The 23,838-nt window shown below is 41.0% G+C and overlaps 3 protein-coding genes and 1 long non-coding RNA gene across 5 annotated transcripts; 2 read left to right on the forward strand and 2 right to left on the reverse strand.

Annotated features, from left to right (window-relative positions):
* Positions 1-402: 402 nt before the first annotated feature.
* On the reverse strand, positions 403-2,109 carry LOC106817855. The gene is made up of 2 exons (XR_001395111.1): positions 1,642-2,109; positions 403-1,531 (listed from the first exon to the last, which is right to left on the reverse strand). It is a non-coding gene; the product is annotated as an uncharacterized LOC106817855 (long non-coding RNA).
* A 9,095-nt stretch (positions 2,110-11,204) lies between these two features.
* Positions 11,205-12,011, forward strand: LOC106817850 (ATP-dependent DNA helicase PIF1-like). Its single transcript, XM_014822555.1, has one exon. It carries the CDS (start codon positions 11,205-11,207, stop codon positions 12,009-12,011), a length of 807 nt encoding a protein of 268 aa, XP_014678041.1.
* A 3,013-nt stretch (positions 12,012-15,024) lies between these two features.
* Positions 15,025-17,541, forward strand: LOC106817852 (nuclear apoptosis-inducing factor 1-like). Of its 2 annotated transcripts, none has more exons than XM_014822558.1 (6): positions 15,025-15,714; positions 16,133-16,312; positions 16,457-16,535; positions 16,759-16,869; positions 16,967-17,086; positions 17,505-17,541. In XM_014822558.1, the coding sequence occupies exons 1-6, from the start codon at positions 15,670-15,672 to the stop codon at positions 17,525-17,527; spliced, it is 558 nt and encodes a 185-aa protein (XP_014678044.1). In that variant the 5' UTR covers positions 15,025-15,669; the 3' UTR covers positions 17,528-17,541. The 2 variants fall into 2 exon arrangements, with proteins under 2 accessions (XP_014678044.1, XP_014678043.1); XM_014822557.1 differs by lacking the exon at positions 17,505-17,541 and adding an exon at positions 17,222-17,324.
* A 319-nt stretch (positions 17,542-17,860) lies between these two features.
* LOC106817854 (putative nuclease HARBI1) lies at positions 17,861-19,586 on the reverse strand. Its single transcript, XM_014822559.1, has 5 exons — positions 19,350-19,586; positions 19,027-19,145; positions 18,718-18,891; positions 18,375-18,436; positions 17,861-18,068 (listed from the first exon to the last, which is right to left on the reverse strand). Exons 1-5 carry the CDS (start codon positions 19,533-19,535, stop codon positions 18,025-18,027), a joined length of 585 nt encoding a protein of 194 aa, XP_014678045.1. The 5' UTR covers positions 19,536-19,586; the 3' UTR covers positions 17,861-18,024.
* Positions 19,587-23,838: the final 4,252 nt, after the last annotated feature.

A 23,838-nucleotide genomic window follows, 5' to 3' on the forward strand; every position in this document is an offset into this window, starting at 1 on the left:
CAACGTTTCTAGCATTTCAAACAAATAATACTATTAAACGATTTTAGGTCATCTCTTTGTCAATTAAAATATAATGGTCTTTCTGAAGGTTTATTCGCTGTTTCGCGAACATCTCGTCGGTCTGCTATCCACTCTTGGGTAAATTTTTCTACTTGCATGTGCACGTTAGAAAATAATGACATTCATTTGTCTGCCTTTTGTTTTAAATTTTATACAAGTTTAATGTAATTGAAAGAAAAGCATTACATCTTCTATGCCCAATAATAAATTTTTATATTGATTCTAGTGGACGGTGTGGTTCACCGCTACCAGTAATCTGCTTTAGAGGATTTCTTGAAATTACTTCAGCCAGTGCACGAAGCTACTGGGCACATGGGTGAAAAAAACACAGACATGAAGGTATTCAAATTATCACTTTATTTTCTAAATATTGCGTAGGCAAACGTTCAATTTTATTCCCTGGCTACGTACGACACTTCTGGTCTCCGCGATTTAAAGTTGATTATCAAAATCACACATGAAAGTTTAGCTATAGGATTCAGGAGCAAATGTTTACAATTATATAGCTTAGGGTATATCCAATTACGAATGGAAAAAGCACGGCAGTATTACCTTGTTGTTAAAAACACCATCCATGTATAACGTTTTGAGCAATTTTTTGTCGTGTCTGAAAACTTATGTAAAGTAAAACTTGTTACAACTGTGTTCCAGGTGAAGCAACAGTATTGTGGGGTGCCCTACAGTGCAGTTACCAAATTTGTTCAAACCTGTTTGACATGCCAGTTGAGAGGATCCCAAAGAAACACTGCAGAGCCAGTGGTCATCGTAAGCCAAGGTGTATTCAGTAGATTTCAGGTATGTCTTCCTGCGTTAGAAACTTGTTTAAGTTTAAATAAACATGGATTTATATAGTTACTCATTAATTGAGTCAGATGCTTACTTGATATATAATAACTGTCTGTTACATTTTAAGAAGCATTTACATTTATATTGCATTATGAAATGGTTATGTGAATCCTAATCAAATGATTGGCTGGGAGTGGACACGTGACCAGGCATTTATTTTGTCTAACAGATTTGTGCTAACGACGAGTCATTATTTTTTACTAATGACATGTCAATAGTACTTTTTTACTATTTTTATTGGACGCTTGATGACGCCTCATAGGTTGATGAACGATCCCGCCATAATTAGTGGAGGCATAACTGCCGTTGCAGAGACAATTGAACAATTGTTTGTCTCTGGGCGTTCTTTTAATACGCGTGCGAAAACAAAAAATCAATAAAGAGAGTGTATTATAAATGATATATAATAAAGAGTGTATTATCAAATGACAAGGATTCACGTCCATTTTATAAAACAAATAATGTACATCATTTTGTTTGGGCATGCTAGTAAGAATCATCAACACTCGGTAACTTTGAAACAGTTCAAAACACACTGTTCCACAGTTACCTCGTGTTGATTATTCTTACTAACGCCCTCACTGATGTGCATTATTTGTATAGTATTCCTAATTTCCATGCACACCTGTATGTTTTCAAAACACACTGTTCCACAGTTACCTCGTGTTGATTATTCTTACTAACGCCCTCACTGATGTGCATTATTTGTATAGTATTCCTAATTTCCATGCACACCTGTATGTTTTTTTTTTACAGCTCGATTTAATAGACATGCAAAAGCAAGAGGTCGATGGCTACAACTGGATCGGTCACCTCATAGATCACGCTTCAAAATTTAATTTCATTTTCCCGCTGATGCACAAAACCGTTCAAGAAGTCAACACTGCTGTAAGAGAAGTTTTCGCCGTCACTGGACTTCCGTCGATCCTACAGACCGACAACGGAAAAGAATTCTCCGGACTCCAGAAAATTCTCGATGAGTGGCCTGGTAGCTGCAACCTAATCCACAGCAGACCCCGACACCCCCAGTCACAAGGGGCAGTGGAACGGGCTCACCGGCTACTAGAAGAAAGAATAACATCACTATCTGTAGAATACACGGGACCACGGCCTGGACCTTGGCCTAAGTGGCTACCGTTGATTCAATGTAGGCTACATTTATGGATTTCTTAGATTCCTAGATATATTTTTAGCTCATCTGACGAAGTCAGATGCAGCTTGTAGAATCGTATGATCGTCCGTGCGTCCGTCCGTACATCTGTCCGTCCGTCCGTGTGTCCGTCCGTCAACAGTTGGGCACAAATCTAAACCGCTCGACGTACGGATTCGAAAGTCGTGACGGGGGGGTAATCCGAAAACGAGTTGGGATGTCGAAGCTGAGGGTCAAAGGTCAGAGGTCAAGCGGTGTAACAGAAGGGGGAACATTCCCTCCTCAAGGTATAGGGAGGAAATGCACAATTGCGGCACAAATCTAAACGGCTCGACCTAGGCTCGTGATAGTTCGTGTATAGCATCATGGCAGGAAAAGCCATCAATGTGCCGAAATTGGAGGTCACAGGTAAAAGGTCAATGGGGCACAGGGCAGATTTTAGACATTTTCTGAGGACATGGTCTGACGGAGCGATTGAAAAACTTTTTNCAATAATAAATTTTTATATTTCTAGCTAACGGGCGGTCACCGTACAGTAATCTGTATAGAGGATTTCTATGAAACTATATCAGCAGTCCACGAAGCAACTGGTCACATGGGTGAAAAAAACACAAACATGAAGGTAAGCTAATTATCACACTTTATTTTCTAAATATTGCGTAGGCAAACGTTCAATTTTATTCCCTGCATGGCTATGACACTTGAACTGGTCTCAGCGATTTAAAGTTGATTATCAAAATCACACATAAAAGTTTAGCTATAGGATTCAGGAGCAAATGTTTACAATTATATAGCTGAGGGTATATCCAATTACGAATGGAAAAAACATGGCAGTATTGTCTGTTTGTTATAAACAGTTTAACACGATCCATAAAACGTTTTCAGCAATTTTGTGTTTCGTCTGAAAACTTATGTAAAGTAAAACTTGTTACAACTCGACTCAACCTCATAGATCACGCTTCAATATTTAATTTAATTTTTCAATTCAAGAAGTCAACACCCCTGTAACAACTGTCAACACTGCTGTAAAAGAAGTTTTCGCCGTCACTGGACTTCCGTCGATCCTACAGACCGACAACGGAAAAGAATTCTCCGGACTCCAGAAAATTCTCGATGAGTGGCCTGGTAGCTGCAACCTAATCCACAGCAGACCCGACACCCCCAGTCACAAGGGGCAGTGGAACGGGCTCACCGTCGTCTAGAAGAAAGAATAACATCACTATCTGTAGAATACACGGGACCACGGCCTGGACCTTGGCCTAAGTGGTTACCGTTGATTCAATGTAGGCTACATTTATGGATTTCTTAGATTCCTTAGATATCCTGAACTTCAAAAAAAAGGGATTTTTTTGGTTTTAATGGCATTAGGAATCACTAACAGCATTATAGCGATGTGTATATATCTCACATTTTTTTAATGAGTTAATAATCCGAAATTCTGAGTGATTTTAATTATTGTCTAGAGAAAAAATATTGTCTCCATTCATGTTATGTAGATCAAGCATTTATTCACATCGATTGGACTGGCAAAATAGGGCGTATAAAGAAGTAATATGACCATAAAAAGTGAACAGAAACTCGTATAGTATTTTCATAGATTTCATTTTGTAAAAATTACATAAATGTATTGTTTTCTGATAATATTTATGATGACGTACACACTTTAACATTACATGCCACTGATATTTGTTAAAACCCAAAAGTAGGATTTTTTTTAACATTTAAAAGCTTTTGATCGATTACCATGATTACATTATATTATATATTGTGTATTACAGATCAGATGAATACAGCTTATTCTAGGGTAATTAAGATGATGCCCTATGAATGTGTCTTTGGAAGAAAACCGCCAATGCCTGTTGTGCCGCAAAAAAGAGGTCGAGTGATTTCAGAGAGTCATGTCGTGCTAGGTAACTAAAACTGGCAGTGCTATTAGTTATAGTGCTATCAAATGCTGCAAGTTGATTAGGTTTCACTTTTGTCCATTAACCTAACAATTACAATAAGAAACCACTGTAAATGCTACAGCTATATTTCTAATATATTTTCAAACAAATCACCATGACATTCTTTATTTTAAAAGGTTAATAACAGCACCAGATGCACCGGTGACTGCTGGCAACATTTCATTGGCTCTGAGACCGTTCGTGCAGTCGGTGCTGGAAACGGTAGAACATCTTTGTTTGTTTTTACATTAGTAGTATAAATTTCTCGTTTATTTTGTAGAGACATTTCTTTTTCTGCGAATGTGTTGTAGTTTGAAAGTCCCAAACAATTTTGATTAAATAATAGCTTTAAAAAAATCTACAAGTATATTTGGCATTTGCAAGTCGTATAAATACGTAAGTCGTAGTTATTCTCTCCCGGTGCAACTAACGTATTTTCAAGTAAATTTCACTGTCCATACGTTATATGTTAATTATGCTACCAATATACCCCACACTNATGAGCAACTCTTGGGCAGCAACGTCTTGGGCAATAGTTGTCCCTTTGCACGTGTTTGGAGTCCTGATGGGCTGTCATCCATTCCGCGGCTCACCAAAACAAGAGTGGCAGCAAATACTGCCTACCTGCAATATGCAATTAAAAGAAAGGAACAACAAAAGAAGCAACCACAAACCGAATGTTTTTCATTTGAAGATCCGGTTACTGCCAAAATTCCATTACAAGACAGGCACAAATTTCAGACTAGACGCCTTCCCGCCGTAATCATACAAAAACATGGAAAAAAGACACTTTCCTTCCGACTCAGGTAATTATTCTCCTGATTAAGATGGTATGTAAAGCACCAAAGAAACCATATTCCACTTCTTGAGAACAAACATAAAAGTTCAGTGCAAAATTAACTGAAAAAATAAAGATGAATGTGATGACGCCATTTTCTGATGCCCAGTCGATTTTATTGATGATATGGGCGCCAATACCAGTTTGGGGTCCAGACGACGAAAACTGGAGTCGGCACACGAGGCCACGTATCCTAATTAAGGGAGGATATTGCCAGTTGTGCGCGAGTGCAGCACCACAACAAGACGACTAGTCAAGAATGTAGAGAAAAAAAAGAACTCAAACATGGTGACGAAGTATCTTAAAGCTCTAGGCATTGGGATGCTCAACATAGTGGAAAAGACTTCTCCTGTATGGGAGGATGTTCGGGACTCTAGGAGGCAAAATCTCAATAACTCAGCCAAGAGCCCATAGTGGAATATCTCAAATTGTCAACGGAAGTGGGCTTACACAGTATGTGCCACCAGGATTTGCATTGCCAACGGATGATTCTGCAAAAGCACTAGTTGCGTCGATGCAGAATAGGATGGACGTACCGGCTTGCTGGGATAGTGAGAATATTGACATGTACAGAAGAGGGTTCAATAATTCAGTAAAAAGGATCAAGAGCTCTGGGTTCCACGGGGGAATTTTTACGGCTGATGAGTTCAGGGAACAAGCAAACCGCAGAGGCGGAAAAGGAATGTTGGAAGACATCAGTATGCGGGACTACCTAGACGACAAAAATTTTGAAAAAACAACTAAATGCAGATAAGAAACGCTTCATTGAAGGGGACCCAACTCTGCGATACATTACTGCGATGGCGAAGTACGAAAGGAAAGAAAGTAGTGAAGCGGCAGTGAGACCAAAACCAAGGGTGATACAATATGCCCCGATCCCGGTACGTGTGAACATGCTACGTGTTGTAGGAAAGCTGTGGTCGTTCGTGATGTCAAATCATGATGCTCTTCCATTCATGGCGCCACCATATGGACAACTATGGATGGGAGGATACACAGAATTATTCTGGAGTGGATTGAGTCGTCCAGCGGCGGTTACAGATGACGTATCCAGGTGGGACGTACGAATGTGTGCACCGTATCTAACACTGGGAGTGTGAGAAGTTGTGCAGTTTGGTACCTAGTAAAAGGCTCTTTTTAGAAGAGTACTACTCAATGTGGATTGATGGAGTGATTCTTACACCGGATAGGCATGTCTTTATTACTGATGGACAGAGGGGAAGTGGCATGTACCCAACTTACTTTGGAAACTCAGTCTGTAATGCAGTTCAGATGGGAGTCAGGGCAGAAAAAGCAGGGGTTTGTAGTGTAGAGAATTTTCATGATGGAAAGGTTCTTACTCCCCCAGTCTCTGGAGGGATAGTAGATACTAGATACTCCAATACTCAGTCGTGGGAGGAGAGATAGACAAAGTCCTATAATATGCAAACGAAACTAGACACAGTAGAGAGAGTGGGTTCATTCGAAAAGGTGTTGGGGAAATGAAACCCTCAACCGTGGTGACACATGTCAAAGACATAGATTTCTGTTCTCACCAATACAGAAGAGTGAAGGTTGGAAACAAGAATGGAAACAAGAAGACCAAATAAGGTACACCCCCGAAAGTTGGCGACGTTTGTTGTTCAGCCTGGGAGGTGGAGAATGGAATTCATCAATTATAGCTAAAGGAGCACAGCTCCTCTGGTTTGGAATAGCAACCAGGGCCGTTGCTGACGAGAGGATAGATGCCGATGTGCTTGAGGGAACATATTGGACCCTGAAAACAGTATTTACCGGTCGCCCACTAGTACTAAAAATGCAGGAAGCTAGAGACAAGGTTGTAATGAAAGGAGAAGTGAGGCCCGTGGTGCCACTGAAATTGGCTAGAAGTTCGACGAAACTTTTCGGTATGGCGGAAACAGGTGGAGTACGCCAGTTCAAGGGGTGGCTCGGTGAAAGAGGCAGATTACCAAGGTTGGAAGAGCCTGCTAGAATTCTGTTCCTCGGATGCGGAAGTGGAGCCTGGTTGTATTGCGTTGACAAATTAGTACCAAAAAGTGTCGAATTCAACTACATGACTCTTAAGAGTAGGTCTGAGTATCCTAGTGAGAAACAGATCGAAAATAGAATAGTAAAGGACGTTGGTGGACTTTCTGGGAACATGACCTTCCAGACGGATGTAGACAAGATCCCAGGGAAATTCAACTGGATTTCAAGTAAGGCATGGGTCGTAGGGAAAGACGCAATAAACTTAAAGAACACATGTATTCTAGAATCACTTCGGAACACAAGTGGCAAATTAGTCAAAGGTGGATCATTGACCGTCGAGTGCGAAGCAGGACATGACAGGTACTGGGACCTACTCGACAGGCTTTCAGAGAACTTTGCGGCAAGTGATGTCGTGTACTCAAATCATAAAAAAACCATGGGCCATCTCAATACTGCTTGGATACAAAAAAGGGAGCCACCGGGTGCCTGTAAAAAGAAACCGGGTTGAGAATGAAATTATTCTTGAGTTGAGTACCACGACAGAGGAGAAAAGCAAACGAGTGGCAGAAGAAGTTCGACTTCTAGTTGAGAGTGTAGACTTAGAAAAATTGCTATATGGAAGTTTCCTACGGTACCGGCGGCGAATATTGCCAGACTGTGCACAGTGCTAGCACCACAACAAAGTCGACTTGTCAGAAGCTAGAGAAAGAACAAAGAACTCAAAACATGGTGACGAAGTATTCTTAAAGCAATCTAGTGCATCCGAGATGCGCTTTAACCATAGAACAGCTGAAAAGACGTTCCCTGTATGGGGAGATGTTCGCGGAACGTTAAGGAGGCATGCTTAGAATCGCAGCACAGTGCGCGTATTTTTTCAGGTCTAGGTAGGAAGAAAGAACAGGACGAAGAGAAGGGCAGAGAAAGCCTTTTACGTTTCGAGCCGAGCAGAGATAATGACCGGGCCAGGTGTGTGGCGCGCGCAACAGTGATCAGTAGCTGCGTTTTCAGGGTAGGTGAGAAAAACGGAGACCACAACGGAGGGAGGGGAATAAAACGGGCGAAGGAAAGAAAACGGGATTTCAGTTAGGATAGAGCAGGACCAGAGCACTACGAGGGAGACACCCGTGATTGAGGAATACAATAGCACAGTCTCGACCAGAGCGACCGCCCCGCCCCCCCGCTCCCCACCCACCCGCCCCCCCCCCCCCCGGGCGTCTACCGCGAACAGAACAAGCAAAGAGACGTTGAGAGGGGTAGACCGAAACCCGGCCGCACGCGTCTAATTTTAAATTAGTCCTACCGTGCCGTTATTAGGATCCGCTAAATTCATGACCGAACTGCCAGGGAACTTATGTATAGGATCTAGTAAGAAAGCAATAAAACTATAACCGACAGTTGAACCCGATCTAACTGCTGTTCCCTTCCCACTTCTACTTAGTTACTAGAACGCTACGGCATCCACCCATCCTGCCCTCAGCGGGCAGGAGCGAACATGCAATCCAGTATTAAACTCATCACACGCGGATTAACGGGCCTCGACCGCTTCAGTTTCAGATCTGGTTGTCCTGAATCGGGCCAACAAGTGAAGCCATTCTTACGTGGTCCGAATTTTGATTTTACTTTGTCCAAAAAAATGTACTTCGTGCAATGTAACGAGGCCGTTAGTGTCTCTTTTGGTTCAGCGTGCACATATCATTATTATCAGGAGTGTTAATTAATATAGAGATCTATATTATATAAACTAGATATATATATCATATATAACATATATAATGATAGATGTTATATATATTATATATACTATATTATACAATTATTATGACACTGCCTGACATTTTTCCAGATAGGGTCGCCTACGTGCATAAGCTCGCACTATACCTAGGCCTGTAGTCTGCACATCGCCCGTTTGCATGGCGTGCGGTCGCGTCAGGTGTAATTACATCAGTTACGGTATATATATACCGTATTTACTTGTGTATAAACCGCGCTTTTGCTACACAACTCGTCAAAGTTAAAAATAAATCACGCTGGTGGATGGACTTATAACAGACGAGGCTAAGAAATTTATGTTAATGAGTACGAACATGTTATGTACCAATTTTCAATGCGAAAAATATGGCGAGTGCGAGCTTATAAATATACATGAATATTATTATACACGCGTAAATACAGCATCATGTCAATAATCGTAATGAATTCAACACGTTTATGTTTGCATGCTGCGCAGGCTCATGTGTTGTTCAATTACCCGCATTCGCAGCTTTTTCCTCAATCACCAGGAAAGAGTTTTGGCTGTCAGCCTCTCATGCCCGCGGCTCCATCCCCCCCTACATATTCAGGAATGAATATGCCCGAACCGACTTAATAAACAATCGTTACCCCACCGCAGTACATAAACAATGCGCCCCAGCAGAGAGAGTACGACCGCTGCCGCTCTGAATAACATCTGTAATGGTAAACAGTGGGTGTCTACGGCGCTCTGCTTTTTTTCAGGACTTTGAAACGTCTTGAACGTGCAGAATGGTCGGTGCACGATAGCGCCTGCCTCAGAGGATGTTAAGAATATTAAACAACTAGAACTTTTCAGTTGTCCGATCGGGCAACTAGGCAAGAGAATAGCTTGTCCGACATAGACTTTCACTTGTCCCGGGCAATCGGACAACCGTTAGTGTCGAGGGCTGGTTAACTATATAACGCCTGTCATACCGTAGTCGGCTAACCCTAGGGCCACTACACTATTCTGCATAGTGTTTATTGTATTTAGGCAAAGAAAATTTCGTCTCTTGCTTATAAAATGTTTACTTTGACACATGTGCAAGAATTAGGTATTCGATTAGTAAAAGGAGGACATAACCTTCTAGTTTTGGGACAAGCAGGTATTTTTGATTTACACATAATACGTACTAATTAACCTACTAAACCTAGTCAATGGCTAATCCAGGGGGTGGCACAGCCACAGGGGGCAGTCGCTCCCCTAGAATTTTCAGGGCAATTAGGGTATTTTAGCCTAGATAAAACCCCCCTCGGGCGTTTCATACCCCACTCGCACCCCCCCCCTCAAATTCACTTCTGGATCATTCATGACACAGTAAATTCGTAATTCATGACAATTAATTTTTAGAAACATGCAATCAAGAGCGTATTAGGCAGAATGGTCGATTTAGAAAGACTTTATTAAGACGCTCTTGAAACAATATACACTGAGAGTCCATAATAAAGATATAATCTCTTAATATATACCCTTGATATATATTATATATTTATAACAATCATATATATAAACATGAATTAATATTATAAATTAGAAAATAGTTTAGCGTCAGCCAGATACGATACCTGACCTTAATTTGCGAATTAAGATTAGAATCAATAATATAGGCCCTATATATATTATATATATATGTAAACACGACATATTAGAAATTACAAAATAGTTTACCATCATACAATATCTGAAATAAATTTGCAAATTGAGATTAGAACTAACATATAGAAACATATATCAAGAATCCATCATTGAGATATGCTCTATTATGGACTCTGGATATAAAAACACGACATAATATTCGAAATTAGAAAATGGTTTAGCGTCAGCGAGATACGTTATCTGAATGAACGTTGCAAATTGAGATTAGACATTTTAAACTGATATGTTAGTGGTAGAATATTTGCTCTATAAATAAGTTTGTGCATGATTTTTCAGGTACAGGAAAGACATACCTGGTGAAAGAAATAGCGGAAACGTTAAGAAGCTTGGGGAAAACGGTTGCTGTTTTAAGCACAACAGATATGAACTACTACTAGGCTACTGCAAAGTGATTAATAACATGAAACTTTGCCCAATATAAAGATTTCGTAACCCGTAAAAAATGTAAACATTGAGCCATTTGAATGTCTGGGATTCAAAAAGAAGATGTTGCTGGCAAGTCGTATTGAAATCTAATAGCAAAAATAGGGCCGAATATGGAGTATGATACAGAAACATTAGCGTGTGAGTCAACGTTTATTTGCAAAATGAAATGATATAAGTATATGTTTGTTTGATAACCTTTATTTAACATATTAATTTAAAGTAAAATTAAAATTAAATTAAAAATAATTTTTATATGTATTTTGCTAACTTTTAGGTGTGTCTGCTAATGCGCTTCTGGAATATGGAGGCTCCACCATTCACAAGTGGGCTGGAATGGGAGATGGTCGTTTCAGTGGAGAACACCTAGCACACCTCATCAACACTGATAATGCATACACGGCAGTGAAAAACAACATTCTGTCAGTTAATGCCATCATCATTGATGAAGTCTCCATGTTGAGGTAGCAAACACTGGAGACCTTAGAAATTATCTGAAGAAAACTGAGGTCATCCGATTTCTTCTTCGGTGGCCTCCAAATAATAATGGCTGGAGATTTCTATCAGCTACCTCCAGTGCCAAGTCCAGAGTATGGTGACTATGGTCACTATTGCTTCCTATCTCACACCTTCATCTGCGTCCCACACAAGCTGCAGCTTGTTGAGGTACTTTGCCAGAAAGATGATGTCCTAATCACCTGCATCAACGAGCTAGCTAGGGGTGAATCTCTATCCCCAGGCTCTTGCTCTGTCCTGGCTAAGGTAGCTCGCCCTTTGAAGGCATCAGGTCAGCTTGTCCTTTTCTCTAGAAATTTTGAGGCTGATGTATTCAATGCAGAAAAGCTCAGCCAGCTGCAAGGAAAGCAGACCTTATACACGGCGACCGACTCTGGAGATAGGCAAACATTAAGAAGAAGATCTAGAGTTCCCAGGTATGTTGCCCTCAAAGTCGGTGCACCTGTTGTTCTGACTGCGAACATATCAGAACAGTACTTCAATGGCCTGTTAGGGACAGTTACTGCGATCACACCTGATGGCCCTCTCATAAAGTTTGAAGTCAAGGGTCATCAACAGGCAATAATCATCAGTCCTCACCTTTCTTCAATTTTTTCACCGGCACATCAGAAGGTCATTGCAACGAGGAAGCAGCTACCCTTACTGCTTGCGGTTGCAATGACGATCCACAAATGTCAAGGTATGACACTAACATCAGTTGAAGTGCACTGCCAGCACATCTTTGCAGCAGGCCAACTCGGAGTCGCTGTCGAAAGAGTAACCAGCAGGGAAGACTGTCACAGTTCCTATTCTGGACGGCAACGGAAGAAGACGTGCAAGCCGTACAGCAACAAGTAGCCAGATTATACGAAGACCAGACAGGTTTGACCAAAATTGTAAAAGAACACATAACAGTGTGAAACTTTACCAGGCTACAGACGGAAGCAAACACCAAGGGAATAACAAGATTGGCCAATGCCACAGAACAGATGGCCCGTACGATAGGACTATTGGAAGCAAGAATGAAATATACAAACAACTTAGTGACGACCGACATCATACGAGTAATAGATATCATTGGAACCTACCACGAATACATGAATATTATCGATAAAGCCAGAAGCACGTTGACAGTGCTCACACAAACAATCAACGACCTACTAGCTCATACCTGTCTATCCACACTACTCGCGCCTAAAGAACCATACCAAGCCCTTAACCACATCAAGCAGCAACTCCCGCCCGCATTTGAACTCGCGTACTCACCATCCACACAACTATTCCAATATTATACATCCTTGAATGTACAGCTAAAAGTCGCGCACGAGGCAGAAGTATTCACAGGGATAAAACGATTACCGACAGACAACACACAGCAATACCGAGCGCAGCTAAAACGATCAGCAAACCAAGAACAAGAAAAAAAACACAGTATCCAGCAGTCACGCCAGAAACAGGCACTCATTCCAGGACTCGGAAGACAACAATATTAGCAAGATGATGAACATACTAATTGTGTTACTAATTAACACAGTAATGTCTGGAATATAAGTTAGTTGACTGTGTGGACTTGCTCTAAATCTGTTAGTAAATGTAATGTCTGATATGTAATATCATATTGCTCTTCATCCATATCCACTACCGGCGACAACAGTACCAACGCCATGTTATTCAGTAGTATAGTAGAATAACAGTACTTTTTCTCGAATCTATACCGGAAATCGAAAAGAGGAAATTGAACAGTACACAATTCCCAAGGACAAATTTGATGCTAATGGTTTTTGTGATAAGAAGACCAGGCAGCGAACAACCGGAGTCTGATCGTATCAGTGCTGTCAATGCACAGTGCCCCAAGTGGGTATTTCACTTCTAAGAAACCATTTACCTAAATTGGACCATTACAGTAGATCACAAATTCAAGAAAGTCTCCGCTTGAAAAATTATGACATTACTTCACTAAATAAATCACAGATAGGCCTAGAGTGTGCATGTACATGTATATTCACACATGTAGGCCCTATACTGTACGCATAAAATTTAAAGGTGGATTAGCACATGTTATTAAATCAAGCTTATGTAAGATGGCGCCACCTTCACACAATTGCTACCATGGCCGCAGTTGTGGCCAGATCATAGCCAAGACATATTGGCCTCCTGGCTATGATTTGGACGCGACCTTTCACGACTGGCAAAATGGTTCACATGGAAACTACGTGTGTTGTAAACAACAAGTATCTCCATGCAAAGCACAGGTGTACGCGTGCAAGATGGAGGTATTTTTTGGCTTTTCATCACATTCTCATTTGGAAATTTCGCACTGAGCGTCATCAGATCCAAAACCGTGTGCTTGCAAAAACAAATGTTTACCAACAGAATCAAGATCCGGGAGAGGCGTATGCCCCTGCAGAGTCCGGAACGTGGTATGCACAAATCTCCTGTGATCTGGGAAAAATCGTAAGTCGAATTTTGGTGAAAATTTAGTTAGATCCATATTTGGACTTACTAGGTTTTACCTCTTCATTTGAGCAAGTTAAAGTGTGTGAAACTCTTCCCTGTTTACAGTTTTTCATCTGTAAGAACCTAGTATGTCCGCAAGTCTCAAGCAGGTCATGTATACTGATCTGCAAAAACCTAGCAAGTTCAATGAGCAATCACATTTGCTCATTTGTTCATGTAATCACATGGAAATGTGGCTGGTGGTCATGGCGATGATGTCCCAGAGGAAATGAATGAAGTCCCTCAACAGCCGCCAGACGTTCCAAGGCCAAAGTAAGTATACTGCAGGAGGTGGCACTAGCGATCAGGTGGCGCTAGCGATCATGGCGACAGGTGGGATTTTGTGAGCTCCGCAATGGCTGGGGTGTTGTGCCTATTTTAATCCGTGTACCTGCATATCTATGACGACCATCCAGTACAAAATAACAAGAGCCGCAGAGCGTCTGGGCTCATCTGAGGTCTGTTGCTACGATTATAAACGTAAAATTTCAGTCGTGCGTAGTACCACATTTGTTAGGCGCAGATATGCAGACACGCAGTTGAGTACACATCATTGTTAGGACACGCCCACTATCGCAGATGGAGGGTAGGGGGAGGGCGTGGGGGCGAGGGTGGGAAGGGTGCGGGGGAGGGGTGGGGAGGGGATAGGGGGAGGGTGGGGGGAGAGGGCGTCTATATAGCAAAAGCAGTCACTCCTCTTGTTAACATTCAACAAATCCATGTTATAACCCTCTCTTGAGGGTCAAAGGCTTATCATGACACATTACTCTTCGCACGTCAGTGGAAAGCGCACATTTCATGGTCCTTTCAATAAAGCCATAAAAAGGTAAGGTCAACCGCCTGAAACAAAAAAGTTTTTTCAAATCGCTCGTACACGAAGCCGGCAGGCCTGTCCTCCAGAAACGTGTCTTAAAAATCTGCCCTGTGCCCCATTGGACCTTTTACCTGTGGAACCTCCGATTCGGGCACAGTGATGCTCTTTTCGCTACCATGATGCTATACACGCGACTATCACGAGCCCTAAGTCGAGCCGTTAGGACTTGTGCCGCAATTCTGCATTTCCTCCCTATATACCTTAAGTTAAGAGGGAATGTTCCCTCCTTTACACCTCTTTGACCGTTTGACCTTTCTGACCCCAGCCCTTTCGACATCGCAACGCGATTCGGATTACCCCCCCCACGTCCGCCGAATATCCGGGTGACCGTACGCGAGGAGCCGTGTAGATGGTGGGCCCAACTGTTGACGGACGCACGGACGGACGCACGGACGGACGGACGCACGGACGGACGATCATGCGATTCTACAAGCTGCATCTGACTATGTCAGATGAGCTAAAAACTGGGCCCTACACTGTGTTGTGTTGGTGTGTCAATCAAAACTTGGGCCCTCAGAGTATCACAATGAAATATTTCGAAAGAGGACACTTTTATGCGTGCCGACAGCGTCCATGGTAGCATCAGAAGTAAAATGAAGAAGTCTCCCGAGATATGAACATTTCAGGATTTCGTAAATCTCTGCGACAAATCTGGGGCTAAAATCAAGTTAATCATAATGCAATACCATGATTTTTATGAATTTGAGGATGGTCACCGAATATAATTCATACATTAATACCGACATAATAATGTACAGTAGAGCCTACTTTCAGCATATTGGTTATGTACAGAATTTGTTGCCACAAAAAATCTAATAACATTTCAAGCCATGGGGCCCGTTGTCAGAAACATCGTAAAGTTAATGCTGAAGTTAATGCTACGATAACACTTACGACTAATGCTAATGTTGCGAGACTAGCGTTGACAGAAACACATCGCAGCTATTAGAAAACTTACGATGGCCGGAACTTCCTCCTTGTTCGAAATCCCGCAGTGCATTTCGGGAACGCAGACGATTTGTTTACATTTTGCAGCCGATCAGCTGTTCGCGCGCGACATACGAACTCATTCATTCATAACTCGAACATTCGTGCGTATACGTTTCAGTTAAATAAAACAATAATTATATATAAATAACATTTGCAATGGAATTTGAGAGTGAAAGACCGTTGGCGTCGGCAGAAGCTAAGGTATTGGATTAGTACTAGTATTTTACTGGCACTTTCTTAAATAATAATATGTTATTACTAGTAGTACTAGTAGTAGTACGTATTACTATTAGTCTACTACTAGACAATTGCTGAATGTTACATAACATATCAGGAGTCTATCAATATTGATAGACTCCTGAACATATATTTATGTTGTATATATGTTACGGAGTTATCTATCCATTTGATCAACTTTGTCTCTCATACCATTTTCGGTATATAGCCCATAAATTAATCAAGCGATTTGTCACGATTTGCCTACACATAATCCTGTGTAGACTGTTGGAGTGTTGCAACTTATAATCTGATACTGTAGTACTGTTTTGTGATGGCTCCAATAAAATATTATGTATTGAGAATAACTGAATATACGTATGCTGATATATATATTGAATAGAGGCGACCGAACTGGCGAAGAGAAGAAATTGAGGTTCTCGCCGAGGCCTGCCTGGAGAGGCAGGATGTGGTGCGTGGTCGCCTGTCGAATAATCTGACCGTCAACCAGAAAAATGACAACTGGCGAGAAATCGCAGACAGTGTCAATGCGATTGGCATGATGGACAGGCATCCTGCCGAAGTAAACAAATTTCTATTGCTAATATTATATATATATATAATATATAACATGGCAAATGGTATGTGCACATAGGTTTTTGATATCAATTATAATTAAAGAAATTTATGCAAAACGTGCAAACCTTTACATAATACATTTTTACAGTGCAAAATAAAGTGGACCAACTACACCTCAGAGCTCAGGAAAAAAGAGCGGCATAACGCAACAGAGGCGCGACGCACAGGTGCGCAGGCAACATTATGAAGCCCCCCTCCCCCACCCACACGAGTAAAGTAAAGCCATGTAAACACGAACAGTTACTGATTTTGGTGCATCTCAAAGTCAAAGTTGCAATGTTAAGGCTAGATACCTCCATTAATGCGTTCCTGTATTCATCAATCGATATCAGACGTGGCATACACGAACACTATCTAAAATCATTTACACTAGTTTTTCTGATTTAACAGGAGGGGGACAACCCTCAGTGATCCAGTTCTCAGACATTGAGAGCCAGGTCATCGAAGGTTACATACCTCCTGAAATTATTTATGGAGTCACGGAGGGAGTTGAAATAACAGGTAATGCTTCGTATGTATTGTTATACTAAAATTGATGTATCAAATGTATTTCCAACTGTTTATCTGAATTTTACAATGTCAATATTAAATCTGCTAGGGACAAGTACAGCTGATGCTAGTGGAGTAGCCATTCTAGAACCGGTGATTGTGGCTGGGCCAGGACCAGGACCAAGGCAGGCATCACCTCTTCGCAAAAGAGCGAGAAAGTCAACAGAAAGTAAATAAACATGTTATATTTAGTATTAGGTTCATTTACAGATAATATAAACATAATATGAATTTCAATCCCTAGTATAGTTTTTGTATGCAATGAAGTTTAGTGCAATTAAATGCAATAAAATTTAACTTGCAGGCTCATTTGAAAAAGAATACCTTCAATTAAAAAGGCAAGAGCAGATAGAGAGGTGTGTGATAATTAGTGGCAGCAGTTGCAATTTTCATTACTGAATATTATAAATGCTTGTGCATTGAATGACAAACTTAAGTTAATATTAACATCAATGTTACAATTGATTACGATGGAAACAACATTATATACTGTCCATCTTCATGACACTAAGTTTGTAAACTGTTTATAACATATAACAGTTTAAATCTAAAGTTAAGCATAATTTCAAAACCATTAATTTTGACAGAAATAGAAGACATGATGAACTGATACAGGAACTAAGAAACATTACAAAAGAACGTGAGTATTATTCATATGTCTGACTATAAATACAAAAATAATATAGATTAAAATTTTAAAATTAAAAAAGATGTAATAACTTAATAACCATTAATAACAATTTAATAAACTGTTAACTAGTTAATTAACTAGTTGTACAGCAACGTACATAACGATGACGTAGAACGCTGTCCAGAATTAGACGTAAATGGAAGGATAGTTAGAGATAATCTGATTCGAAATGCGTTTTAATGTCATTTACAGTGACCCAATTTAAAGTGACATACATATTTACGTTCACTCACCTGTTATTCTTCATGTGGGCATTTGGTAGCATTTCTACCATGACGTCGTTAAACGTTATGCACATGTTGTGCAAAACACAACATGCAACAATCGCCTTGCATGCCTTGCCTGCTTCAATGAAGAGGCCTCCTGATGATCTATCAAGGCATCTGAATCGGCTCTTCAGGATGCCATTGACCTGTTCAATGCTTACCCTTGTCCCCTTGTGAGCAGCATTGTATCTGACCTGTAATAATCAGCAGTATATCTATATATATATAGATATTCATGCATACATATAATGTAGCAGTTTCAACTGTCACATTTTTCTTGAAACATAAATGTAATAGTATTGACTACTTCCTATGCGCATGCACACATTCTATAATCTAGTAATTATTGTTAGGTCCACGTGGATTGATATCGCTCGCTCTTGTTCGCCAGTTCGTGTGGGTTAAGAAGCAACATGTACCAGCTCCAACATTAAACTACCTTTTGAGTTACATCACTCGTCACCATTGCTTAACAATAAATACCGATGCTACTAATTTACCTCTTGGTCGTTGTGAGGTCGCAATTAAGACAGGGGTCATGAGGTATGGCCTCAAGGCATACCTGTAAAAATAAATCCAAACTTGTGTGATAACCGGAATAAACTTTAATATCTTGCTCGCACACTGTAGTTACATCTTGCACAAAGACAAAGAACCTCTCACACCTGTGTGCCTCCTTCTGCGACCACCACCAGACTCTCGCACAGTTTAGCCATAACCCTGCATTCTGGTACAACACATTCACACTGATGTGTCAAACGGCTAGATACAAAAGATGCGTCGCGACACGCTCACTGCTAAAATAATAGTCTCTGGCCACATGAACAAACAGCTGTTACATACCCACTGTCTGCCAGAAGTAACCCCTTATTTTGCAGGTCTCCGTTCTCCATCCTCTGTTGGATATTAGAACAGTCGAAGACTGCCATGTCATGCGCAGAACCAGGGAATCGAGCCGATACTGCTGTAATCCTGTTCTTGTGGTCGTTGATCAGCATGACATTGATACTGTGGAACCTGTAACACATAATTATTCTTGTTGCTAACTTCTAACAGTTTTCTATTGTTGTGTCTAATATAATTTGTATTAACGTAACCTTTATTTTGCTCGTGATTGATTCATAATAAAATAATTGTGTCATATAAGCTCACCCTTTTCTGCACACAAATACATCTTCGTTTCGTGGAGGCGTTCGAATTGCAACATGCGTTCCATCCACACACCCGATGACAGCCGGAAACTGCCGCTTTCGGTAAAATCCAACCTTGATCTGATGAATTGAAATAACATTTGTAAAGCGATATTAAAATAATTATAAGTGTAAATAAACACAAAGTGACTCATACGTTAAATATACAATATAAATTGGTTAAGTCATTTGCTTAACTGTATGAATTCGTGTAACTTCTTCTGTAAAATATAAATTTTATAAGTGACAAATGTATTAATTGTATGTACAGTAATTACTAATTACCTCTGCCAATTGGTCTTGTGATATTGGCAATGCGATCCATTTGCTAGCAACATTTACAAGGCAGTCTAGCACTGCGTCCAACACTCTGCAAACTGTCGCTTTCTGTACACCCATCGCTTCTCCAATGACATTGTAGAATGCCCCAGATGCCAAGAAGCGTAGGGTAATACAGACCTGAAACCACATCAATACAAGTGGTATATAAACAGTATGCACGTACTGTTTTCTGTAATACGAAAACAGTAAAGATAACGAATAAGACCGCGATGGGCTTATGATTAGTTCTTAAGTTACAGTATTTTATTGTTGTACGTGAACGTTGAGATATACAGTTGGCGAACGGACGTAAAGCAAATACAAGCAAACTTTTAGTTGCAATTTTTTAACATTGTGTTTGTAGGACTTTCTTCAGAATTATTCAAGTCAAAGGAAAGTTATAATATTCTGTAGTATGTAACTGCACAAGTGTCCCCAAAACTTTGCCACCTAGCAGCCCTATAATATATACAGTAAAACTCGCATGTTATAAAGTCGACACTTTTCGCACCAGGGGCCCGTTTCATGAAGCTATCGTAAAAACACCATCTTAAGGATATCCTTAGAATTCTTGTACGAGAGCCTAACGCTGTCCTAAACGTCCCTCGTTAAAGTGTTTCACGAAACTTATGCCGGTGCGTTGTTAAGACGGTCCTTAAAATTCAGCTGTAACAATGTTGCTGGCGGCATAGACTGGTACCCTATCTACACCTTGCTACTAGATAGTCTATATATAGAGACATGTTACAAGTCTAATGGCGACCAAGTTCACTGTAAGTTGCTACGCCAATCTCTCGCGTCATTTAGTTTTATTAAATGTAGGTACAACCGCGTGCAAACTAAAATGTCAAATCAGGGAGTATGACAGTAAATTGCGACAGCCAGCTCGCACATCCTCTAGACCGTACACTGTGCCATCGGCATTTCTGATGACGACTTACAAATGGGAAATTACTATTGTTTGTATTACATGGGACCTGGCCGAGGGCGACGACTTGCACATAATGACGGCTCATAAATGATCTTGATCTTGATTATATACTGTGTCGACCGCGTATTCGCGTATTATGACGCAGGTGGTGGGGCATGGTGAAGTTATGCACTCCCGGCTGTAACCTCGACACAGATGGCGTCGATTGCGCTCTGTGTGCAGGCATTCCAATCCACGATGGTCCGTGGAAAGAATGAGTTTTTGAATTCCTCTGTTGAGGTTCTAATGACTGCCAGTTTGTTGTCGTTTTTTTTCCTAGTGCACGATGGACCCATTCTGATATACTGGACTTTGGGGATCGCGGTACTTCCAGAGAGAATTTTGTTGAGAAACTTGAGTTGCTTCTCTTAATTTTACGACGTAGTTGCAGGTTCGGCCAATTAAGTGATTGTAACATTGCAGTTACGCTATTGGTTCTGCCATAACTGTTGCAGACAAATCTAGCTGCGCGGGATTGGATCAGTTCAATTTTTTCTATGTCTCCTAAAATGTGGGTCCCAGACTGTACAGCCATACTCTAGCTTAGACCGAATTAGCCAGCCCAGGCTCTCTGACTGTTACATGTCGTAGGAACTTCTCGCCAACGTAGTGTTAAGCGAGAAGGGAACTTGTGGCTAAGACCGAATGAGAGATTGCATGACGGCATGATGACTTAGACGGGGCTATTCAGTATTCCAATGGATTTACTATGAGAGAAAATCGGGACTTTCACTTCCATGGCGACTTATACAAATTGACGAGTTAGAATATGACGACTTATGAGAGTTTTACTGCATAATATAGCCATACTGCCAATGTCCACTTCCAATGAGGCTAAGCCTATTTTATTACTAGTACTACCTTAGTACAGTAGGCTGACAGTACTAGTACTAGTACTAATAATATTTAATAATAAATGTAGGCACAATGTTCAAACTACGCAAGTATTAGTATCACTAATGCTATATAATAAGACGGACAAGCTAGATAACTAATTAGACTAAACAAGCGTAAATAAAGGAAACAAATAAGCAATTGAAATCGCAATCAAGCAGCTGAGCTATGGCATCGCATCGAGTAATATTTACATTGTCACAGAAAATTGTCTGCGCGGAAATATTCGTGTGTGCGCCGAAATCCCTGTACAAAACTGACATGAGCCCTTTGTAGATAAAAAAAACATTCTTAGATCAATTGAAATGTTAAATAATTAAAAAAACAAACGAAACTTACCTGCAAAATTGGCCAATGCGCAGTGTCCGCTAGTTTGTCGTTGTAGCATCTCGGAAAACATTTCGGTAACCGGAACACGGTATTACGCGTAACGCGAAAACGTTCGCGACACGTCGCCTCAGTGAGATCCGCCATGTACTCAGCAGTATCTTTTCTAATTAAATTAGGTTGTCGTGTGTAAATAACGTTTACTTGTGCTCTTCTGCGTCTTACTATCATCGCCATTTTGTCTTCCTCGAGTCAAACTTACGAGGAATTAGGAAGTTACGAGAGGGTCTGGGCTCTCGTAATGTTATGAGGATATTTGCGAGGATTTTTCGTTCTCGCAACATTACGATGTTTCTGTCAACGGTTTACGAGTGGAAGTTAATGGTAAGACTAATGTTGCGACTAATTTTGTTTCTGACAACGGCCCCCAGGAACGCAATCTACATCGTAACTTAGTGTAGCGACCTCCCGGTCAGTGGTCGTACATTGTCGTGACGTACGTCCTCGCGGCGCGCGTCAGCCTGCGCAGCCGTGCGTCACCGTGCGTGACGGACGCGCGCGGTAGCGACCTCCCGTCAGTGGTCGTACATTGTCGTGACGTACGTCCTCGCGGCGCGCGTCAGCCTGCGCAGCCGTGCGTCGCCGCGCGTGACGGACGCGCCGCGGTAGCGACCTCCCGGTCAGTGGTCGTACATTGTCGTGACGTACGTCCTCGCGGCGCGCGTCAGCCTGCGCAGCCGTTCGTCGTCGTCGCCGAGGAAGGTCACGATATACGATAAATATATGTACATACATACATACCAAATACATGCAGTTATTCAATTAAAAATGACAACAGTTTTCAGTCTCATTATTTTCCCTGCAACGCGCGGTTGTGATGTCTCATTTCCTCACAGCGTCGAATTAAATTATCTATACAGATATTTGCCGTTGGTCGGCGCTAGTGTCGAGCTTGAAAGATAGTGCATGACGACGTACGAATAATCTAGTATCTTATATAATAATCTAGAATTTTCTGGAAATTATTCAATTAGTTCTGAATGCCAAGCCACGTCTTAATAATTAAAACTGCTCAGTGTTACTAACTTCCTTGTAACATGGCATGGCATAGCCTAAGCTCGCGCGCGCTTTCTCTCTTCTCTCTCTCTTCTCTCTCTCTCTCTCTCTCTCTCTCTCTCGGTTCTCTCTGTCTCTCTCTCTCTCTCTCTCTCTCTCTCTCTCTCTCTCTCTCTCTCTCTCTCTCTCTCTCTCTCTCTGTCTATCTATCTCTCACTCCCTCTCCCTCTCTCTCTCTCTCTCTCTCTCTCTCGCTCCCTCTGTCTATCTCTCTCTTTTCGCTCTCTCTCACGCTCTCTCTCTTTCTCTCTCTCCCTCTGTCTATCTCTCTCTCTATCTCTCTCTCCCCCTCTGTCTATTTCTCTCTCTCTGCGCGCGCGGGGGAGGGGGAATCCCTCTGTATGTGGAAGCGTGCGCGTGCGTGTGTGTGTGTGTGTGTGTGTGTGTGTTTTGTGTGTGTGTGTGTGTGTGTGTGTGTGTGTGTGTGTGTGTGTGTGTGTGTGTGTGTGTGTGTGTGTGTGTGTGTGTGTGTGTGTGTGTGAATGAGGAATTGGAGGAAAGAGGAACGGAAAAAGAATGTTGATGAAAACAGACAGACACTGTGTGGGATTTCTCTTTATAAATAATTGTGTCATCAGAAATACACACCATCAAAATGCATCGAAAAAGCACTTGATATCATGTACCTCGCGATAACATGCATGTAAGTTGTTAATGCAAATTGTGCGTTTGTTTTTAATCGAAAAACGCTTCAAATTGGAAGTCTTGAATTCTTGTTGATTCTGTGAAATACAAAGTAAACTGCATTGCCAACACTAGCCACACATAAATATTAATCATCGAAGAATAATAATGGTCACGTACGACATACACACGCACAGGTACAGATCTTATACATATTTCATCAACATATGCAGTACATTTCGATGATAAAACCTAGACAGGTATTTGACTTAGTGGTATCTGATCTATGACGCTATAGTGCGAGTGAGACGGCTAGCAGAGGAAGATATGTTGAATATATATATATATATATATATAAATTTACATATATATATATATATTAAATATATATATATATATATATATATATATATATTATATATATCATCTTAAATAATATCTTAACATAAAGTAATCGACTTCTATACATGCTGAATTGTGAGCACACGGACCCCAGATTGTGTCTTACTTAAGCATAACCTG

The sequence above is a fragment of the Priapulus caudatus genome, unplaced genomic scaffold, assembly GCF_000485595.1.
Source record: "Priapulus caudatus unplaced genomic scaffold, Priapulus_caudatus-5.0.1 Scaffold1894, whole genome shotgun sequence".
NCBI classification, from domain to species: Eukaryota; Metazoa; Priapulida; class Priapulimorpha; order Priapulimorphida; family Priapulidae; genus Priapulus; species Priapulus caudatus.

Excerpts from the sequence above, each read along its gene's own strand:
- LOC106817854 (XM_014822559.1), bottom strand. The coding sequence starts at position 19,535 with ATGTGGTTTCAGGTCTGTATTACCCTACGCTTCTTGGCATCTGGGGCA. Across the intron at positions 19,146-19,349 it reads CACAAGACCAATTGGCAGAG|ATCAAGGTTGGATTTTACCG; the intron begins GTAATTAGTAAT and ends TCAATTCATCAG. Across the intron at positions 18,892-19,026 it reads GTATTTGTGTGCAGAAAAGG|GTTCCACAGTATCAATGTCA; the intron begins GTGAGCTTATAT and ends TATGTGTTACAG.
- LOC106817850 (XM_014822555.1), top strand. The coding sequence starts at position 11,205 with ATGGCTGGAGATTTCTATCAGCTACCTCCAGTGCCAAGTCCAGAGTAT.
- LOC106817852 (XM_014822557.1), top strand. The coding sequence starts at position 15,670 with ATGGAATTTGAGAGTGAAAGACCGTTGGCGTCGGCAGAAGCTAAG. Across the intron at positions 16,313-16,456 it reads TGGACAGGCATCCTGCCGAA|TGCAAAATAAAGTGGACCAA; the intron begins GTAAACAAATTT and ends ACATTTTTACAG. Across the intron at positions 16,536-16,758 it reads AACAGAGGCGCGACGCACAG|GAGGGGGACAACCCTCAGTG; the intron begins GTGCGCAGGCAA and ends CTGATTTAACAG.